The sequence below is a fragment of the Rhinoraja longicauda genome, chromosome 6, assembly GCF_053455715.1.
Source record: "Rhinoraja longicauda isolate Sanriku21f chromosome 6, sRhiLon1.1, whole genome shotgun sequence".
NCBI classification, from domain to species: Eukaryota; Metazoa; Chordata; class Chondrichthyes; order Rajiformes; family Arhynchobatidae; genus Rhinoraja; species Rhinoraja longicauda.
Window position 1 is genome coordinate 50,522,056 of NC_135958.1, and position 20,268 is coordinate 50,542,323.

General features: G+C 40.4%; 1 protein-coding gene across 1 annotated transcript in view; it reads left to right on the forward strand.

The window, feature by feature from the left end:
• Positions 1 to 20,268, forward strand: part of foxk2b (forkhead box K2b) — an 84,252-nt gene that overhangs the window by 59,691 nt on the left and 4,293 nt on the right. The window contains exons 7-8 of the mRNA XM_078400946.1: positions 9,567 to 9,851; positions 10,818 to 11,027. Of these exons, the coding sequence (XP_078257072.1) occupies positions 9,567 to 9,851; positions 10,818 to 11,027 (495 nt within the window). The remainder of the gene's footprint in view (positions 1 to 9,566; positions 9,852 to 10,817; positions 11,028 to 20,268) is intronic.

The following is a 20,268-nucleotide window of genomic DNA, read 5'->3' on the forward strand; positions in this document are numbered from 1 at the left end:
GCATATCCTTTGCATGCAATGACTGCTTGAAGTCTGCGATTCATGGACATCACCAGTTGCTGGGTGTCTTCTCTGGTGATGCTCTGCCAGGCCTGTATCGCAGCCATCTTTAGCTTATGTTTTGGGGCTAGTACCCTTCAATTTTCTCTTCAGCATATAAAAGGTATGCTCAATTGGGTTCAGATCGGGTGATTAATTTGGCCACTCTAGAATTGACCATTTTTTAGCTTTGAAAAACTCCTTTGTTGCTTTAGCAGTATGTTTGGGATCATTGTCTTGCTGTAGAATGAACTGCCGACCAATGAGTTTTGAGGCATTTGTTTGAACTTGAGCAGATAGGATCTGTCTATACACCAGAATTCTTTATGCTACTACTATCAGCAGTTGTATCAGCAATGAAGATAAGTTAGCCAGTACCTTCAGCAGCCATACATGCCCAGGCCATAACACCCCCACCACCGTGCTTCACAGATGAGGTCGTATGCTTTGGATTTTGGGCAGTTCCTCTCTCCTCCATACTTTGCTATTGCCATCACTCTGATATAAGTGAATCTTCGTCTCATCTGTCCACAAGACCTTTTTCCAGAACTGCAGTTCCTCTTTTAAGTGCTTCTTGGCAAACTAACCTGGCCATCCTATTTTTGCAGCTAACCAGTGGTTTGCATCTTGCAGTGTAGCCTCTGTATTTCTGTTCATGAAGTATTCTGCGGACAGTGGTCATTGACAAATCCACACCTGACTCCTGAAGAGTGTTTCTGATCTGTCGGACAGGTGTTTAGGGATTTTTCTTTATTATAGAGAGAATTCTGTCATCAGCTGTGGAGGTCTTCCTTGGCCTGCCAGTCCCTTTGCGATTAGTAAGCTCATCTGTGCTCTCTTTCTTCTTAATGATGTTCCAAACAGTTGATTTTGGTAAGCCTAACGTTTTGGCTGATGTCTCTTAACAGTTTTATTCTTGTTTCTCAGTCTCATAATGGCTTCTTTGGCTTTCAATGGCACAACTTTGGTCCTCATGTTGTTAAACAGCAATTCCAAAAGTGTTGGAAAGACTGGAGGAAAGGTGCTGTGAGCTCTCTTATACCTGCATTAAGGAGGCATTTAAACACACCTGAGCAATTACAAACACTTGTGAAGCCATGTGTCCCAAACATTATAGTGCCATAAAATGGGGGGACTATGTATAAACAGCTGTAATTTCTACATGGTGTAACCAAAATGTATAAAAATATCCTTTAACAAAATATGACAATATGTACTTTAACCACATGTGATTTTTTTGTTTCTGTTACAAATCTCAAATTGTGGAGTACAGAGGCAAATAAATAAATGATGGGTCCTTGTCCCAAAAATTATGGAGGGCACCGTAGCTATCTAGCTATAAATGACGGAAACATGAATAGAACTGTGGAAGTATGAATCAGCTTCAGAAATCAAGAAAGTCAGAATATGCAAACTTGTTTGATTCCACTTAAATAAATCTGCTTTTGCAGTGTTACTGAATCAGTAAGCAGGGAATCAAAGATTCATCAACTAACGGAAAAATCTGTTTAGAGAGGAATTGTTCGTTTTCGGAAAATGGAAAAGGTTGATTTCGACAAATTGAGTAAATGATCGCATAATCGTTAGAATGCTTTCTTCGTGAAATAGATCTTTACTTCACAATTGGTCACAGAAATGTGGGTTATATTACAATTATCTGAAAAATGGTGAAGAAATGAAGAATGTAATGATTCTTGAGAGAGGAGGTCAGCCTTCCTAGATTGTTTTATGGAAATCTACTCTCGTTGATAAATCATTATCAATACTGTCATCAACAGTTAAAGGACTCGTTTGTTGTGAATGCTGACAGGAAGCGAGCAGAAAATCATGTATGCTTGAGCATGTGAAGTAATAGATATTTGGAACATAAAAATTAAACACCCTCGAGTCATGATTTGGAGAGGCTGTTGCTTGCCTTGATTCCTGTGGTATAATTCAGACAATTACAGTTTGTGTTTACATGTGATTACCCCCATGTAAAAATCTTTTCATGGAAACATGCTCTTTCTTGTAAAACTTTTAATTTGTGATAAGCGGCTGCACTTTGTTGTTGTCTAGAGAGCGTTTTGCATACTTAGCCGAGTTCCTGAAGATTTAAGTTTGCTGAATCTGAAACAAATGTCAAATGGTTTTGAAACAAATGTCAAATGGTTAACAATTTCATTGACTATTCAGTAGTTTTATTGTGCCAACAAGTCATTTTGTTCTGGGGTTGTTGTGAATATTACATGTTTTTCAACCTTCGTAAATAAGCTTGATTTATATCGCACCAGTACCACTGATCAATTCTGGACTGGTGCTTCTTTCGGTACGCTTGGTGATCTCAGTAGTGGTGTTTCTTTATCTGTATCCAAGGAATCTGTGTGGTCCTGCAACTTGTAGAATTCAATAACTAGGTTTACATATGTGATTTGTTAATAATACACATCTTATGGGGATTCTGTTCTCCATTTGCTTTTGTATACTTCTTTTGGTGGAATAGGAAGCTGGATTTGGGCACGAGCCCACTCTCACTGCTGTGTGGATGCGTGATTGTCGCTTTTTCAGCTCAGCGGTAAACACATTTTGGGTAGTCCAGAATCAGGGGTCACAGTTTAAGAATAAGGAGTCGGCCATTTAGGACTGAGATGCGGAGAAACAATGCCAGAGAGTTGTGAATCTGTGGAATTCTCTGCCATAGAGGGCAGTGGAGGCCAATTCACTGGATGTATTCAATAGAGAGTTAGATATAGCTCTGAGAGCTAACGGAATCAAGGGATATGGAGAAAAAGCAGGAACTACGTACTGATTCTGGATGATCTTGTTTCCCTTTCCCCTGACTAGTCTGAAAAGGGTCTTGACACAAAATATCACCCATTCCTTCTCTCCAGAGATGCTGCCTGTCCCGCTGAGTTATTTCAGCATGTTGTATCTATCTTCGGTTTAAACCAGCATCTGCAGTTCCTTCCTACGCATTTTGTGTGATCCATATCCAAGTGCTTATCTAAAAACTTAAATGCCTATATTGTATCTGCCTCCACCACCACCCCTGGTAGCACCCGCCACTGTGTAAAAGTAAATTTGCCATACACACCTTTTTGGAGGAGAATAGGCGCAGGGGATGCCTGCACATCGACATCCTGCTGTACCCTTTGGAAGCCATCTTCACTGTTCGCAATTCCACCAAATTTTGTGTTATTCGAAAGCCTACTAAAAACTCGGTCCTCAACCTCGTACGTAAACAAAAAAAAACATCAAATCTCTATCACAGGAGATAGATTATCGACTGACTATTACAAACCTACTGATTCCCACAGCTATCAAGACTAACCGTCTTCCCACTTTGCCTCCCTCAAATACTCTACCCCCCACTCCCAATTCCTCCGTCTTTGTCACATTTGCTGCCAAGATGAGGTTCCATACTAGGACATTCGGGATGTCCTGTCTTTAGGGAACGGGGGTTTCCTCCTATCACAGACGAGGCCCGCGCATGTGGCTCATCTGTATCCCATAGTTCTATTCTTGTTCTTCCACACCCCCGTGCCAACTGGGACAGTATCCCCCTTGTCCTCACCTTTCACCCATCAGCCGTCGCATACAACACATCAACATTTTCGCCTCCTTCAATGGGATCCCACCACTAGTCTCAGCTTCCCATCTCCAACTCTTTCTGCACAGACAGCTCCCTCTGCAGCTCCCAGGTTCACTCATCCTTCCCACCCATCCATCCCCAGGAACTTTCCCCAGCAACTGCAGGGATGCAACTCCTGTCCTTGGACCTCCTCCCTCGACTCAATCCAGGGACCCTGGTAGTCCTTTCCGGTGAGGCAGAGGTTCACTTGCACCTCCTCCAATCTCATCGACTGAATCTGTTGTTCTCAGTGTGGGCTCCTATATATTGGTGAGACCAAGCCAGACTCGACGATCGTTTCATGTAGGCTGAGATCTGCTTCGGCCTACATGATCTTCCAGTTGCTAAACATTTTAATTATTCTTCCCATTCCCATACTGACCTTTGTGTCCTGGGCCGCCTCCACTGTCAGAATGAGGCCACACACAAATTGCAACTCTTATTTTGCTTTGGGAGCTTACAACCCACCAGTATGAACATTAATTTATCAAATTTCAAGTAAGCCCTGCATTTCCTGTCTCTTCACCCCCACCCCCCTCCCCACCCTAGTCATCCCATTAGTTCCAATGTTCACATCCCTGTACACCTTCGTTATCACTTCTTCCCGAGCCAACAAAGGGCCACCCTGATTTGGTCATCTGTTGCAGGCCAGGATTTGATCTTGCCTTTTCCTACCTCTAGTCGTCCCCCCCCCCCCCCCCCCCTACTTTCAGTGTAAAGAAGGTTTCCGATCCAAAATGTCGCCCATCCTTCTTTCTCCAGAGATACTGCATGACCTTCTGAGTTACTCCAACACTTTGTATCTATCTTTGGTTATAAACCAGCATCTGCAGTTCCTTCCTACACAACAACCCCATCTACATTTCCAACCGACCAAGTTATCCTGGATCCTGTGCACCTTAATCTTCTGAATCAGCCTACAATGCGGGATCTTGTCAAATGCTTTAAAGTCCGTGTAGAAAAAAAATCTACTGCCCTGCAATCATTGATCTCGTTCATCACCTTTCAAAAAACTCAATCGTACATACATTTACCCAACACAAAGCTGTGCTGATTGTCCCTAATTAACGCGTTCTCTTCCAAATGTGAATACTGTAAAACATCCCTAAGAATCCTCTTCAAAAGCACCCCTACCACCAATGTGTAGCTTTACCACTGTAAGCTTTAAGGTAGCTGAACTGCCGATAATTTCAAGGATTATTTGCATATTTCTTCTTAAACAAAGTAACATTAATTACTCTCCAGTGCTTCAGGAGCTCACTTGCGGTGAGAAAGGATACGAAGATCTTCGCCAAGGCACCATCAATTTCCTTTCCTGGTCTCTTATATCCTGGGATAGATCAGGCCCTGGTTCAGGTTTTCCACCTTAATACTTTTCTAGAGACCCAACACCACCACCTCCTTGTTCTCAAAATGCCCTAGCATATTTGATCCCACTTTCCTCTATTTCCTTCTCCTTGGTGAATACCAATGTACTCTTTTGGTACCTTGCTTGCATCCTCCGACTACAAGCTTAAAATTCGTGTTTTAGTGGCAAATTTCAGCAAGTTGAATGGATTGTGATTTTCCCTAAAATAAGTTAAATACAGTTCACAGATAGAAGTTTACGATTTGGCTTTAACTTTGATCAATTTCTTTCATAGTGTGTGCTATTTATTTACTCTGGTTACAGGGTAATGATTTACAGTATTGCTGCACTCCATACTTACAAATATTAATTGTTGGTTATCAATTTGATAGTTTAGTGTTGCTAAAACTTCAAGTGAAGCCATATTGTGTGTTCAGTTATGCATAAGGACAGGTCCTTATGCGAAGGATGTTTAATAAAAATATAGTCAAGTTAGAGGCATGGTTGCACACAAATAGAAGTACTACAGTTTTGTATTTTGAGGGTTCTCTTGCTTCCTCTTCTACTTGGTTCTTCTTCAGAAGAACAGAAGAAATGTTCTTCTTGAAGAACAAGAAGACTTGCTTCTTCTACTAAGGAAACAAGCTTCCTTTTGCAAGACAAGTTTTGCAGTGAAATCACTTTTATAGAAATGAGGAAGTTGAGTGCTTCAAAACAGTTTCCAGTTCACAGTTCTTTAGCAGTGTTTGCCAAAGTTTGCTTTGACCTGTCACAGAATTCGTTGATACCATTTAAACGTTTTTGTCAGTGATTAGTTTCTGCTGCCAATTTCAGGTCAGCAATAAATATTTATGAAACTTGGGCTCATTTATATCAGTTGAGAATTGCAAATTTCCTATTAACTATATTTACTTTTTAACCATTTAGTTGGGGTAAGTTTGTAAGTGTAGTCATTCCTCTGGCTTAGATTTGATTACTGTACTTTTAACTTGCAAGGGGATGTTTATGGTATTTCTAAACCAATATCAAACAGAAAACTGATTGCATGTTATAATCAAGAACAGCCTCTTGAGATTTGGTTTGCTTTATGACTGCACTAGTTTTTAATTGCATCACAAAATGTGAACATTCTTGATTTCTTACCTGAACAAAATAATGTTTCCTGAATAGAATAATTCTCTCAACATCAAATTTTCAGCAATATTTTTAATCCATTTCACTTTCTGTGAGCTTCCTATTTATGTGAGGAAATAAATTTGGTAGTTTGTGACCTAAGAGTGAGCATTTATGTCTATTGAAATACCATAAAAATGTAAATGCAACATAACAAATGTGTGTTCATATTAAGTTGAAATTCATAAGCCAAGCTTTTGATCAAGATTCAACTTTAGCCCTTCTATAACTACAATATAGGTATAATTTTATCTAACTTCTGTTAGACGTACCATTTTCAGAGCATGCTCTATGCAAACTTTACTTTCAACTGGTAATAGAACATTTAAAAATGTTGTGCCAAGTTGCGTCCTCTTGCCTCGTCTGTGTTACTTTCAACTGCAGAAAAGTTGTAAACTGAAAGTTTTCGTGTCAGTTTTGAAAAGGCTTCTCATTGCCCAGTTTTCTATTCAGTGAAAAACTGAAGTTTAGGCTACAATACTAAGATCGATCTGTTCATGGTATTTTACTTGTGTGAGGATATGTGCAGAGAAATACGAAGCATGACTGGATGAAGTGAAGGGCAAGAGACAGGAGTGACGATGCCAAGGATATTAAAAGGTGTTCAGAAACGCGAGGCTTATTTAGGTGAAGCTTTCTAAACTACACAAAAACTATTTTCCCTTCATTCAAATGTTGTTTCAATTTTAAAATGTCGTGTCGAGATTATAGTGTTTTATTCCAAATTCTTTGGTATTTGCTACATATTAAATGTCTGTTTTATTCAATCGTAAAGGGAAATAACCCTTGAAGTATCTCAGAAACTACCCACTTCTGGTGGTCAGAGATTATTAGTAAAGTCACAAAGATTTTGCATCAGCATAAATGACAGCGTCTTCAATCATTTCATATTGCAGGGTAGAATTTTGACAACAGTAATTTACATATGCCTCTGTTTCATGTAGTTTAGTGAACTTTTTAAAACTTTTTTAAATTTCATCTTTATTTTAGGCACTCCTGACCTCCCTTGTACAACAGAATCTGAAATGGGGACATGATTTTGATTGACCAGCAGTTGTACAGGGGATTATCCTTAATAGTCTTAAGGCTTTTTAGAAACTGCTTTGGGATTTCAAATTAACTTGCAATGTATTTTTTCTTTATACATGAGAAACGGTTTATACATGAGTCACGGTTAGTGTTTTTTAATGTATTCAAGAGGGAGTTATATATAGGTCTTAGGGCTAACGGAATCAAGGGATATGGGGAGAAAGTAGGAACGGGGTTCTGATTTTGGATGATCAGTCTTGATCGCTTTGAATGGCGGTGCTGGCTCGAAGGGCCAAATGGCCTACTCCTGCACCTATTTTCTATGTTTCTATGACTAGTTAAGGCAATTCTGTGCTTAATGTGCAAGATGGATAAAACTGAATAAAGACAGCACACTCTTTGCAGAGGCAGATTTTTAATAAAAATGAAGACATTTAGAATGTGCATGTCCAAAATTAATTTGGAACTACATTATCTGAATAATAATCGCTTTAAAATTATTTGGTAAGTAATATTTGAAAGTGGTCAACTTTTCAATACCTTGGTGAAGCCTAGAATTATGTGATGACACACTGACGTGTCATTAATTAAAACTCAATGTATAGAGCTTTTCAAAAAGGATGCAAAAGTATGTCACATTTCATATTTAATGAAAAATACACCTCCTCTCTTGGTACAGAGTGGAAAGCATACAAGGCCTTTGTTAGAGGAAGGATAATATATTAATCACCCACGCAGAAAAAGGTGAGCAAGGCTAAGTTAGATCAGTTAGAAAATACTTGAATGAAGCGTAAACTGAAATTTGCCAGAGAATCACGATCTGCAGGTTGTGGAAATACTACCAACAGAACGCACAATTGCTCCAAAAGTCAATTGTGTCCTTCGCCATACGTGATCCAGATCAATGGTTTTCAAACTTTTGTGCACACAAAAAAAGTCCTGAAAATGCTAAGTTTTGGTGACCCCCCCTTCTTTGGCTTTTAAACATGTTCACTGGTCTAGGCTCCCCAGTTAAAATCTTGTTTTGCAGAAAATGTTTGTAATGCGATAGTTCCACATTTGCAAACAAAATATAAATTTTGAAGATTCCTTGTAACATAGATGATATTTGCAATCCCCATGGGATCCTATCCTGGACCCCAGTTTGAAAACCTATGATCTAGATGTCATGAGCATAAAAGGATGGGACTGGGAAGTGAATTAAAAATGCTGCTAAATCAAAACTGCCTGTTGAGGAAAGGGGGAGACAAGTGCCTCCAGATCCTGCAATTGACTATTCCTTTTCTCTTGTTGATGGTTGTTCTGTGGCTTTTAAGGAGAGTTGCGTCTGTGATCTTTAAAACTATGGCTTTGCTGCCATAAATGAGATGCTTTGGAGGACTGGGCAGAAGGTATTCCCAATGTACTCCTGTCTAATATCTATGAAGATAGTGTTGTGCTCTTATATATTTATTAATATCAAAGAGCATATATTTACACATTATAACTTGTTAATGAGCAAGCTGGTCAGTACTGAGTAAAGCATTTGTTTTCCAATATTACTTAGATATTGTTCACATTAAAATATTTTTCTAACTTTGATGCAGTTTACCAAATGTTAATTCACCAGGAAATCTTGTTGGCTCCAGATTTGATATCTATAAAAATAACTGTAATACTCATTCATCTTTGATACTGGCAATCTCATCTTTTCGAAAAATAGAACATACTTAAAACCTAGAAGGCTAATCAGAATGTATGGAGAAGTATCATAGATTTTATGTAGCTAATTTATTTTGTACCAATACTTTTAACTCTTAGAAATGTTAGGATTTGGTCGAAATCAGTTCAATGAAACATGTTTGTCGATAGGTAGAATTTGAACCACCGAAATATGTCATTTTTGTCTTCTAAATGAATAAACATACCTTGTAGTCTTAGTGTATTATAAAGAGATACGTAGTAGTTTTTCAGCATGTTTCTGACATGTGGAAGTATTTACCAAAACAAAGTTATGCAGGGCTGTGCTATGGGACTGAGCAAAGTTGCCGAAATATGACATGCTTTAACACATCAATTTGCATTGGATAAAATGCTCTGGCTTTAATCAAAATGCCGTTCTACAGTCAATAAAAGTTATGCTTAAATTAATCTGTGAGCCATTTGGAAAAATAGCTTTTTTATTGAAATGTTTTGGTATTTTTAGCCAAATTTTGAGTAAGAATGCGCTACCTGGAAAGATCTTTTTATAAAGATGCAATTTAATTTGTGGAAGAAGAGTGGGAATAGGTTGCCATTTTTTTGTATAATTTTATACACAGCATACACATCTTTATTTCAATAAGTGTAACAGTTGGATTAATTGTGTTCCCTTTCTCTAATTTGCAGGATCACCTATGTCAGGTCAGCCAGTTTTAATCACTGTGCAGCGTCAAATTTCACAGTCTATGAAACCAGTTACGTATACGGTGGCCACCCCAGTTACTTCAACATCCCAGCAGTCTATGTTGCAAACAGTTCATGTTGTTCATCAGATACCAGCTGTGTCGGTTACTATGGCTAGTCTGCCAGCAAACAGCTACACTGTAGCAAACCAGTCACTTGTGACACAGGCGATGATCAGCCAAGCCAAAATGGAACGCCCAGAAAATGGAGAACAAAAAGAAGTCAAAGGTAATGTGAGTCTGAATTTTCAAACACTACACCTTGAAGCCTTTAACCAAATTATTATTACTGTATGGTAGCACAGGACTTACATTATATTTACAAATTACCATTTAATTTAATAACTTAATGAATAAGAACAGGTTACACAAAATGCTGGAGTAATTCAGCAGGTCAGGCAGCATCTCGGGAGAGAAGGAATGGGTGACGTTTCGGGTCGAGACCCTTCTTCAGACTGATGTCGGGGGCGGGACAAAGAAAGGATATAGGTGGAGACAGGGAGAACTGGTTACGATAAATTATGGCAGGGAATGAAGCCGTGATATCATCGTTAGTATAGAGTACAAGAAAGATTAAAAGTGTTCTGACATTTTCATCCATATGTGCAATCGCAGCAGTGAAACTTGCATTGCCCGTGTGGAATGCATGGCTGTCACATAAAACAAAATACTTCTATTTTCGTATTCAAAAAATGTTTTTGGGAGAGGAGACGAATTAGATCATGGTCTGAAGAAGGGTCTCAACCTGAAACATCACCTATGCATATTCCCCAGAATGCTGCCTGATTTGCTGAGTTATTCCAGCACTTTGTGTACTTCCAGGACTACCACTAGTTTTTAATACTAAATGACAAATTATCATTTTATAATTGGAGATACCTTGGTGCAATTTTCAACGTGTACTGCAGTGCAAGCCATTTTTCGGAAACCAAATGAGATAAAGAAAATTCCCTTATTCAGTCCAAACATGGGCATATGACAGCCCCTGATTATTGAGCATTACAAGTCAAGGTCACCAGCTTAGTCCAGGTTTTTGTGTTTATTAACATTGCTTACGGTGGTCATATTTTCCATTATCTCATTTTTGGTAATCTTTATGGAAAAACAAAAGCTGTTCTGAATAAATCAGAAGTTGAAAATTGGAGACTTACCATCTTAAACTTTGTTTACTCATATTTCTACTTCTGTTTCGCAGTCAAAGTGGAGCCTATTTCAGCAATTACACCAGCCTCAATAGGCACTGCCAGTCGCTTCATTCAGACTTCGCAAGGTACACCCATACAGACAGTTACTATACTACAACAGGCTCCACTGGGCCAGCACCAGTTACCCCTCAAAACAATTGCACAGAATGGAATGCATGTCGTACCCATCTCCTCGATAACACATGGACAAGTTAATACTGGTAAAACTAATTTTGTGCTTTCTTTGTCGGGTTGCTTAAATATGGAAATGTTTTCCCTCATTTGCTTTCAATGTAAATACTTGCAGTTGAATTTTTATGACTTGTCTTTACCAGTACAAATCCCCTTACCCGATATTGCCCACCCCACGCTGATATTCCTTCATTCAAAATTAGGAGGGGAAATTTATACCTCGGTCCTGAATAGATTGATGCCTTTCATCTGTGTATCATGAGATTTATTTAAACATATCTGAGAAGTCAGATGTCTTATTTCAAGTAATTTCATTGTAGTTAACCCTCAATTTTCTTCCACTCGTTCTTTTGAAATATATAGGATTTCAGTTTGGGGTCAATTCTGACATTTCAATGCGGGTGGTTCTGCTATACCGCATGTTTCCATATCAATTGGATAATAATACGACTGATATGGGTGGCACGGTGGCGCAGCAATAGAGTTGCTACACTTACAGCACCAGAGTCCCGGGTTCGATCCTGACTATGGGTGCTGTCTTTACGGAGTTTGTATGTTCTCCCTGTAACCTGCGTAGGTTTCCTCCCATACTCCAAAGACATACAGGTTTGTAGGCTAGTTGGCTTGGTAAAATTGTAAATTGTCCCTATGTGTGTAGGATACTGTTAGTGTTCAGGGATCACTTGTCAGTGCGGACTGGGTGGGCCGAAGGGCCTGTTTTCGCGAGGTAACTCTAAACTAAACTTTAAAAAAGGATGAATTCGGGAAAACTATTGGAGCATTGCATGGGCCAAATTGGTTACAACATTATTTTTTCGATCGAGAACTAGAATATCACTAGTCATCTTGGAAATTGACGAGCAGAAAATAAGAAAATATGTATTTAAACAGTATAGGTTAAAATGAAACCCTGATTCCATGTAACCTCTCTGCAGAAATGGGACATCATGATCTCAAGAACATAGCCGCTACTTTTATCACGATGGTCATTGAAACTGACAAGCACTCACTTCTGTAGACACTTGTGCAATGATACTCTTTATTGCTGGAAATCCTGCAGGAAAAATTACTTTGTGATTGTGTCTGAAACATTCTAGTCCCTAACACCCATTTTCCCCATTGACACAATTGTCTTTATAACACATTTTTCCATAACACATGGTCTCTTAGGAACGCAACTGTTTAATTATAGCATAATGGATAAAGTACAAGGATTAAGTGAGCTTTTTTTGTGTAAACAGGAGCCAAAACTGTATGACTAAATTGTTTAACTATAACGATTGTTCGATTAGGTTTATGATGGTTATGCATCGGGACAGGGGTGGCACACGAGTTAAAATTCTAAATTGGGACAAGTCCATCTTTGAAGGTTTTAGACAGGAACTCGCTCAAGTTGATTGCAGCAGGTTGTTTGAAGGAAAAAGAACGTCAGGAAAGTGTAGGAAAGAACTGCAGATGACAGTGGTAAGGGACCCTAGCAGTGATGACGGTGGAATAGCAATGGCAGGTGTTTCTGGGAATAATCCAGAAGAGACAGGATCATTTCATTCCACCAAAGAGGAAAAAAGATTTTAAGGGGAGTAAGAGGCGACTGTGGCTGACAAGGGAAGTCAAGGACAGTATAAAAATAAAAGAGAAGACGTATAACATAGCAAAGATGAGCGGGAAGCCAGAAGATTGGGTAACTTTTAAAGATCAACAGAAGGTAACTAAAAAGGCAATACCGGAGAAATGAAGAAGTATCAAGGTAAGCTAGCCAAGAATATAAAGGAGGATAGTTAAAGCTTCTTTAGGTATGTGAAGAGGAAAAAATTAGTTAAGATAAATGTGGGTCCCTTGAAGACAGAAACAGGTGAATTTATTATGGGGAACAAGGAAATGGCAGATGAGTTGGACAGTTACTTTGGTTCTGTCTTCACTAAGGAAGACACAAACAATCTCCCAGATGTACCAGGGGACAGAGGACCTAGGGTGATGGAGGCACTGAAGGAAATTCACATTAGTAAGGAAATGATGTTGGGTAGACTGATGGGACTGAAGGTTGATAAATCCCCAGGGCCTGGTGGTCTGCACCCAGAGAACTCAAGGACATGGCTCTAGAAATCGTTGACGCATTGGTGATCATTTTCCAAAGTTCTATAGATTCTGGATCAGTTGCTGTTATCACACTTTTCGAGAAAGCAGGGAATTATAGACCAGTTAGCCTGACATCGGTGGCGGGGAAGATACTGGAGTCAATAATCAGAGATGTAATAGCGGCGCATTTGGATAGCAGTAACAGGATCGGTCCAAGTCAGCATGGATTTACGAAGGGGAAATCATGCTTGACAAATCTTCTGGAATTTTTTGAGGATGTAACAAGTAAAATGGACGTGGGAGAGCCAGTGGATGTAGTGTACCTGGACTTTCAGAAAGCCTTTGATAAGGTCCCACACAGGAGATTAGTGGGCAAAATTAGAGCACATGGTATTGGGTGTAGGGTATTGACATGGATAGAAAATTGGTGAGCAGACAGTAAACAAAGAGTAGGGATTAACGGGTCACTTTCAGAATGGCAGGCATTGACTAGTGGGTGCCGCAAGGCTCGGTGCTGGGACCACAGGTATTTACAATAAACATTAATGATTTAGATGAAGGAATTAAAAGTAACATTAGCAAATTTGCAGATGACACAAAGCTGGGTGACAGTGTGAACTGTGAAGAGGATGCAATGAGGATGCAGGGTGACTTGGACAGGTTGAGTGAGTGGGCAGCTGCATGACAGATGCAGTATAATGTGGATAAAAGTGTCTACCCTCAGGAAAGTGTGATGTCTTTAAAAGTGTGCTGACAAGAGTCCAGGACATGTTCTTGTTAGAATGAGGGGCAAGGCAGGTGGACATAAGGAAACTTTGATGACGAGATAAATTGAGGTTCTGGCCAAGAGTAAGAAGGAGGCATGGGGCAGGTGTAAGCAGCTGGGATCAAGTGTATCCCTGGAGGAGTTCAGGAACTGGGGAGCAAGCTAAAAATGGAAATCAGGTGACAGGAGATGGCTCTGGCAGATAATATTAAGGATAATCCCAAAAGGTTTTATGATACATTAAGGGGAAAAGGGTAACCAGAGAAAGAATGGGACCTCTCGGGAATCAAAGCGGTCAACTGTGTGAAGCTACAGGTGGTGGGCAAGGTCCTCGATGAATATTTCTCCTCTGTTTTCATTGTGGAGAATGACATGATGACCGGGGAACTTGGGGCACTCAATGGAAGTGTCTTTAGGGCAGTCAGTATTACGGTTGAGGAGGTAATCCGGGTTCTGATGCATATGAAGGCAAACAAATCTCCCAGGACTGATCAGATGTATATGAGGACGCTGGGAAGCTAGAGAGGAAATTGCGAGTAGATAAGGTGGTCAAAAAGGCTTTTGGCACATTGGCCTTCATCAATCAGTATTGAGTATAGAAATGGGAGGTCATTTTTCAGTTGTATAAGATATTGGTGAAGCCACATATAGAGTACTGTGTTCAGTTTTGGTCACCAAGTTATAGAAAACATGTTGTCAAGTTGGATAGGGTGCAAAGAAGATTTACGAAGATGTTGCGTGGACTTGAGGGCCTGAGCGATATACAGAGGTTGAGCAGGCTAGGACTATTCCGTGGATTGCAGCCGAATGAGTAGAGGTGTACAAAATCATGAGAGGAATAGATCGGGTAAATGCACAGTGTCTTGCCTAGAGTTGGGGAATTCAGAGCCAGAGAGATAAGAGTGAGGGGAAAAACATTTAATAGGAACCTGCGGGTAGCTTTTTTACACAAAGGGTGGTGGGTATATGGAATAGCTACTGGAGGAGGTAGTTGAAGCATTTAAGAATGCCTCAGGGTTTGGTGCCTGTTACTGTTTGTCATCTAAATCAATGATTTGGATGAGAACATACAGGGCAAGATTAGCAAGTGTGCTGATGATACAAAAGTGGGAGATTTTGCAGATAGTGAGAATGGTTGTGAAAGATTGCAGCAGGATCTGGATTGATTGGCCAGGTGGGCTGAGGAAGGGTTGATGGAATTTAAAACAGAGAAGTGTGAGATGTTGCACTTTGGGACGTCGAACATGGGCAGGACCTACACAATGAATGGTAGGCCTCTGGGGAGTGTTATAGAGCAGAGGGATCTAGGAGTGCAGGTGCATTATTCCTTGAAGGTGGTCGCAGGTAGATAAGGTGGTCAAAAAGGCTTTTGGCACATTGGTCTGCACCAGTCAGAGTATTGAGTATAGAAGTTGGGAGGTCATGTTGCAGTTGCATAAGGTGTTGGCGAGACTGCATTTAGAATATTGTGTTCAGTTCTGGGCACCATGTTATAGGAAAGATATTGTCAAGCTTGAAAGAGTTCAGAGAAGATTTATGAGGATGTTGCCAGGACTAGAGGGTGTGAGCTATAGGGAGAGGTTGAGTAGGCTGGGACTCCCTAGAGCGCAGGAGGATGAGGGGTTATCTTATAGGGATGTATAAAATCATGAGAGGAATAGATCGGGTAAATGCACAGTGTCTCTTGCCCAGAGTAGATGAATCGAGCACCAGAGGACATTGATTCAAGGTGAAGGGGAAAAGATTTAATAGGAATCTGAGGGGTAACTTTTTCTCACAAAGGGTGGTGCGTGTAAGGAACAAGCTGCCAGAAGAGGTAGTTGAGGCTGGGACTATCCCAATGATTAAGAAACAGTTAGACAAGTACATGGATAGGACAGGTTTGGAGGGATACGGACCAAGCACAGGCAGGTGGGACTAGCAGACCTCCCAACCCTTCCGAATTTGGCGGAAAGTTTCCGCTTTCTTATTTCATTTCTGACATTCCAATTTCACCTCACATTTTTCCGCAAAACACATACCTCGCCGCCGGCCCCGACTCGCCTCGCCATGCAAGGCCCGTTGATGTTGAGAGGGGAGGGGAGTGGGGGTCAGGGGGGGTGGAGGAAGAGAGGGTGGGGGTGGGAGAGGGTTGGGGGAGGGTGGGGGGGAGTGGAGGTGGGGGGAAAGGTGGGTAGGGCGGGAGTGGAGGAGGGAGGGGAGTAGGGGGCTAGGTGGGAGTGGGGGGGCGGGAGTCGGGAGTGGGGGGAAGGGGAGGGGAGTGGGGGGGAGGGGAGTGGGGGGAAGGGGAGTGGGGGGGAAGGGGAGTGGGGGGAAGGGGAGGGGAGTAGGGGGAGTCAGGAGTGGGGGTGGGTAGTGGATGGTTGGGTGTAGTGGGGAGGGGTGGGGGGGACACACAACTGTTGTGATTTGCTGTTGAAGACCACTGGAGCAAGTATGTCTTCAATGAAATTAGGTATGTGCAGTTTTAAATGAAGCTCTTTCTTCATAACTTAGTCATACATTTTGTGTAAGGAAAAAGCAAAATAGGGAAAACAAAACAAAATAATTTTTTCTTTATGTTGTAAGAAGTATTTCTGTTCAATATCCTTTCTATAAATAGCAGAATATACTCATGATAGGCCTGACATTGTACATGTAGTCCAAGAACTACAGACTGTTGGAAATAATAGTCGTTTTTCACACATGAATGTAGCGCAACGTGTATGCGCATTTGGCGTGCATCCTTTTTTTTTTTTCCCCTCTCTTTTGTAATGTAAAGACACAACATCTGCACATTGATCCAGAAATGTGATTTTTTTCGGGGGGGGGGGGGGAGCGTTTTTATTCCTCCTATATAAATTCCGTGAGAATGCATTTTATTCAATATCACAAAATTTGGGTGGTGATTTGTAAATTTTTGAAGGATGAATTTCAATTACCCATAAGGTGGGGTGGGGGGAATCTCCAGTACTGGATCAGATTGGGAGGAGAGTGAATTTAGCTAGACGGGGAAAAATATGCTCATGTGCATAATTAGGCAGTTATGTTCAGTATTTAAAAGATGGTCACTCTGTGAAATATAATGAGGTTGTAAATAAAAACAAAATGCTGAAAGTATTCAGCGGGCTAGGCAACATCTGTGGCAAGACACAAAGTTAATGTTTTGGTTTGAGCTTTCTCAGAACTAGGAAAGTTGGAAATCAAACATTTTAAGTGGTGAAAGGCTAGTGAAAAGAACCAAGGAAATTCCTGTGGTAAGCTGGAGGCCAGAAGAGACTGAGACATGGTGGTGCTGATGTTGGCCGAGAGTCAGTGGGAACGCTTGTTAATCACAGCTGAGCTGACTGGAGGAGATCTAAATAGAACGGATAGGAACAATGTGGAAGTGTGAGTGCAATTGCTGGAAATCTGATACAAGTGCAGGAAATAATTAGCATGTCTGATAGTTTCTGTGGACGAAGGAAAATACCTGATTTAATGTTAAAGGTGAAAGATTGATAGTTCATCAAAACTGTACAGTCGCATATGATGGAAGCCTAGTAGTACCTGTCTTCTAGGAGGAGTAATAATGGGAAATAGAAATAGTGGCAGGCAACTTTGGGTTTGCATGGTGGTGCAGCGGTAGAGTTGCTGCCTTATTTACAGTGCCAGAGACCCGGGTTGTACCCTGACTACGGGTGCTGTTTGTAAATTGTAACTCCATAACCTGTGGGTTTTCTCCAGGAGTGCTGGTTTCCTCCCACACTCCAAAGACGTACAGGTTTGTAGGCAAATTGTCCCTAGTGTATGTAGGATAGTGTTAGTGTGCGGGGATCATTGGTCAGTGCGGACTCGGTGGGCCAAAGGGCCTGTTTCCGCGCTGTATCTCTAAACTAAACTGGAAACTTGGAGTTCCACGGAGGAGGCAATCTGTATTTGGGTTTTGCCAATTGCAGAAACGACCACATCTTGAGCACTGAAGATATTTATTCACAAAATGCTGGAGTAACTCAGCAGGTCAGGTCCAGCATTTTGTGAATAAATACCTTCGATTTGTACCAGCATCTGCAGTTATTTTCTTATAACACCTTGAGCACTGAATTTGGAAGTAAAAATACAAGAGAATTGCTACTTTGCATGGATGGTTTGGAGAACACTTTAATGCAAGATCTGCCCTTTTACAGTTTCTCTTCCCACACTTTTGAGACATGTGGGAAGGGAAGAGGTCCAGGTGCTCCTCAGCTTCTGATGGAGTTCCGTTCCGAGAAACCCATCGGAAACCAAAAGTATTGTAAGTCGAAATGCATTGTAATACATGCGATCACGTGGCCGGAAGCGAGCAGCAGCTCGCTACGGCTCGCTGCCGTTTGCACCATCGCAAAGTGGAACTGTCGCAAGTCGAAACATCATAAAGGTAAATGTTGCATGGGAAAATGTGACAAGTTACTCAATAATATATAATAATAATAATAATAAGCATTTATTTTATATAGCGCCTTTCCAGAAGCTCAAAGCGCTTTACATAAACAATCATAACATAAAAACAAACAGACAGAATATGCAAGACAGAACCAACAAAGTGCTGAGTGAATGGTTACAGAATGTTGGAAAGTAAGAGGAGGATTTGAATGTTGGAATCGCATTGAAGCTGATGAAAATTGCGCCCTTGAAAATAAGTGCTCATGGAATGTAAGCAAACGTGTCAGGGGCCCAGTGCCGGTAAAATCAAATCTTGAAGCGGGAGGTTATCACATTAAGGAATATAAAATTGAAAGGCCTTATTGGAGTGAATATGAAATACCTATTTTCCTTGGAGATCAATAATTCTGGCATACTTTTGAAGTAATTGGTGGAAAGATTAAAGATTGTTTCTGGTGATGTTAGTTCAGCATTGTGTCTCAAACTCATTGCATTTATGTTGAATCACTGTCGGATGTAGGCTTCCTATTGGAATAATTATTGATAATCACTTTTTTTTTGTAAAGTGTACAAAATCGTGAGGAATAGATCAGGTAGGCAAACAGGGTCTTTTGCCCAGAGTAGGGAATCCAGAACCAAAGGACAAAGGACTAAGGTGAGGGGAGAAAGATTCAATAGGAACCTGGTAAACACATAGGGTGGTGGGTATATGGAACTGCCAGAGGATGTAGTTGAGGCAGGTACTAGCGTAACGTTCACGAAACATTTAGACAGGTAGATGGTTAGGATAGGTTTAGAGTGATATGGGCCAAACGCAGGCAGGTGGGACGAGTGTAGATGGGGCATGTTGGGCCGAAATGCCTGTTTCCACACTCTATGACTTTAATGGTATAAATGATTTGTCTAACCAGTGTACAAATGGCTAAGAATGGTTCTTTTCAAAAAAATATATGGAGAATTGCAGTCAGTCCATCGCCACGAGAAATAATATCTGCATTTTAGAAAATTTGCTCCGGGCAGTTTTCTGCTGAATGCAGCTTCGTCCTCTGCAATTGGAGCCAGCAAGATCTACATGGAAATCTCATTTGTGGAAGTGGATTGAGAGACCACCAGTGTATTTGAAAAGTTCCTGTGTTAGAGCATGTCAATTATTCATCCACGAGGCTTCAATCTGAGAGCTGAAACCTAGTGTAATCTGGGCAGCTTTTTCTGGCGGGCATGGACATAATGGGTTTATGAAATGTTATGAAATTACTATTTAATTTGTTTCTGCTGATGTTAGTTGAGAAGATCAATATTGTCCAGGGCATCTGGTGAATTCCTTTGCTTTTTAAATCTTGCCCATGAGATCTTTAATTTACACCTTTGGCAGTCAGATATAGCTATTACTGACCCAAGGTTGAAAATTACGTTGCAAGTATTTCCCAAAGGAGTTGTATATGAAGTTAAAAGGCTTTGTTAAATATTAACTGCATCTAGTGACTTTTGCCGATACCATTGTTTTTCCTTCCACTTATGTGAACTTAGTCCCCTGAATATTGGTCAAACATTTACATAATGCCTTCATTACATGCCATGAAACTTTGCATAATGGAAAAGTCTCAATTATTTTCTTTAAATCAGGCATGCAGCGTGAAAGCTTCAAACCATTTTTAAGAGTACAACATCTCACATAATGTTAATTATCATAAGAACCAAAGTAAATTGATGAGCGGTTTCTTTAGCTAAAAGTTTATCAAAGACACTTTCCCCATAATGACTGAAGAGAATAGTTTTAATTGTGTAGAAGGGCATTGGTATTCCAGTTAGATTCTTGCAATCATCCCAATTCCTTCTCTATCACTCATTCTAATATTGACTGAATACAGCTGTAATCCAATTAATTGTTCCGTTGTTGACAATTCAAGTTCATGTATCTTGCCTTCAGTTCCTTTATATTTGGGCTTCCTATTATCTTATTTTGTGCCAGATTGGAATATAAGGCTTTAGTTTTTCTGATTGAAACTTGGATAATAACACTCTGCAGAAAAAGGTACACCTGGATACTC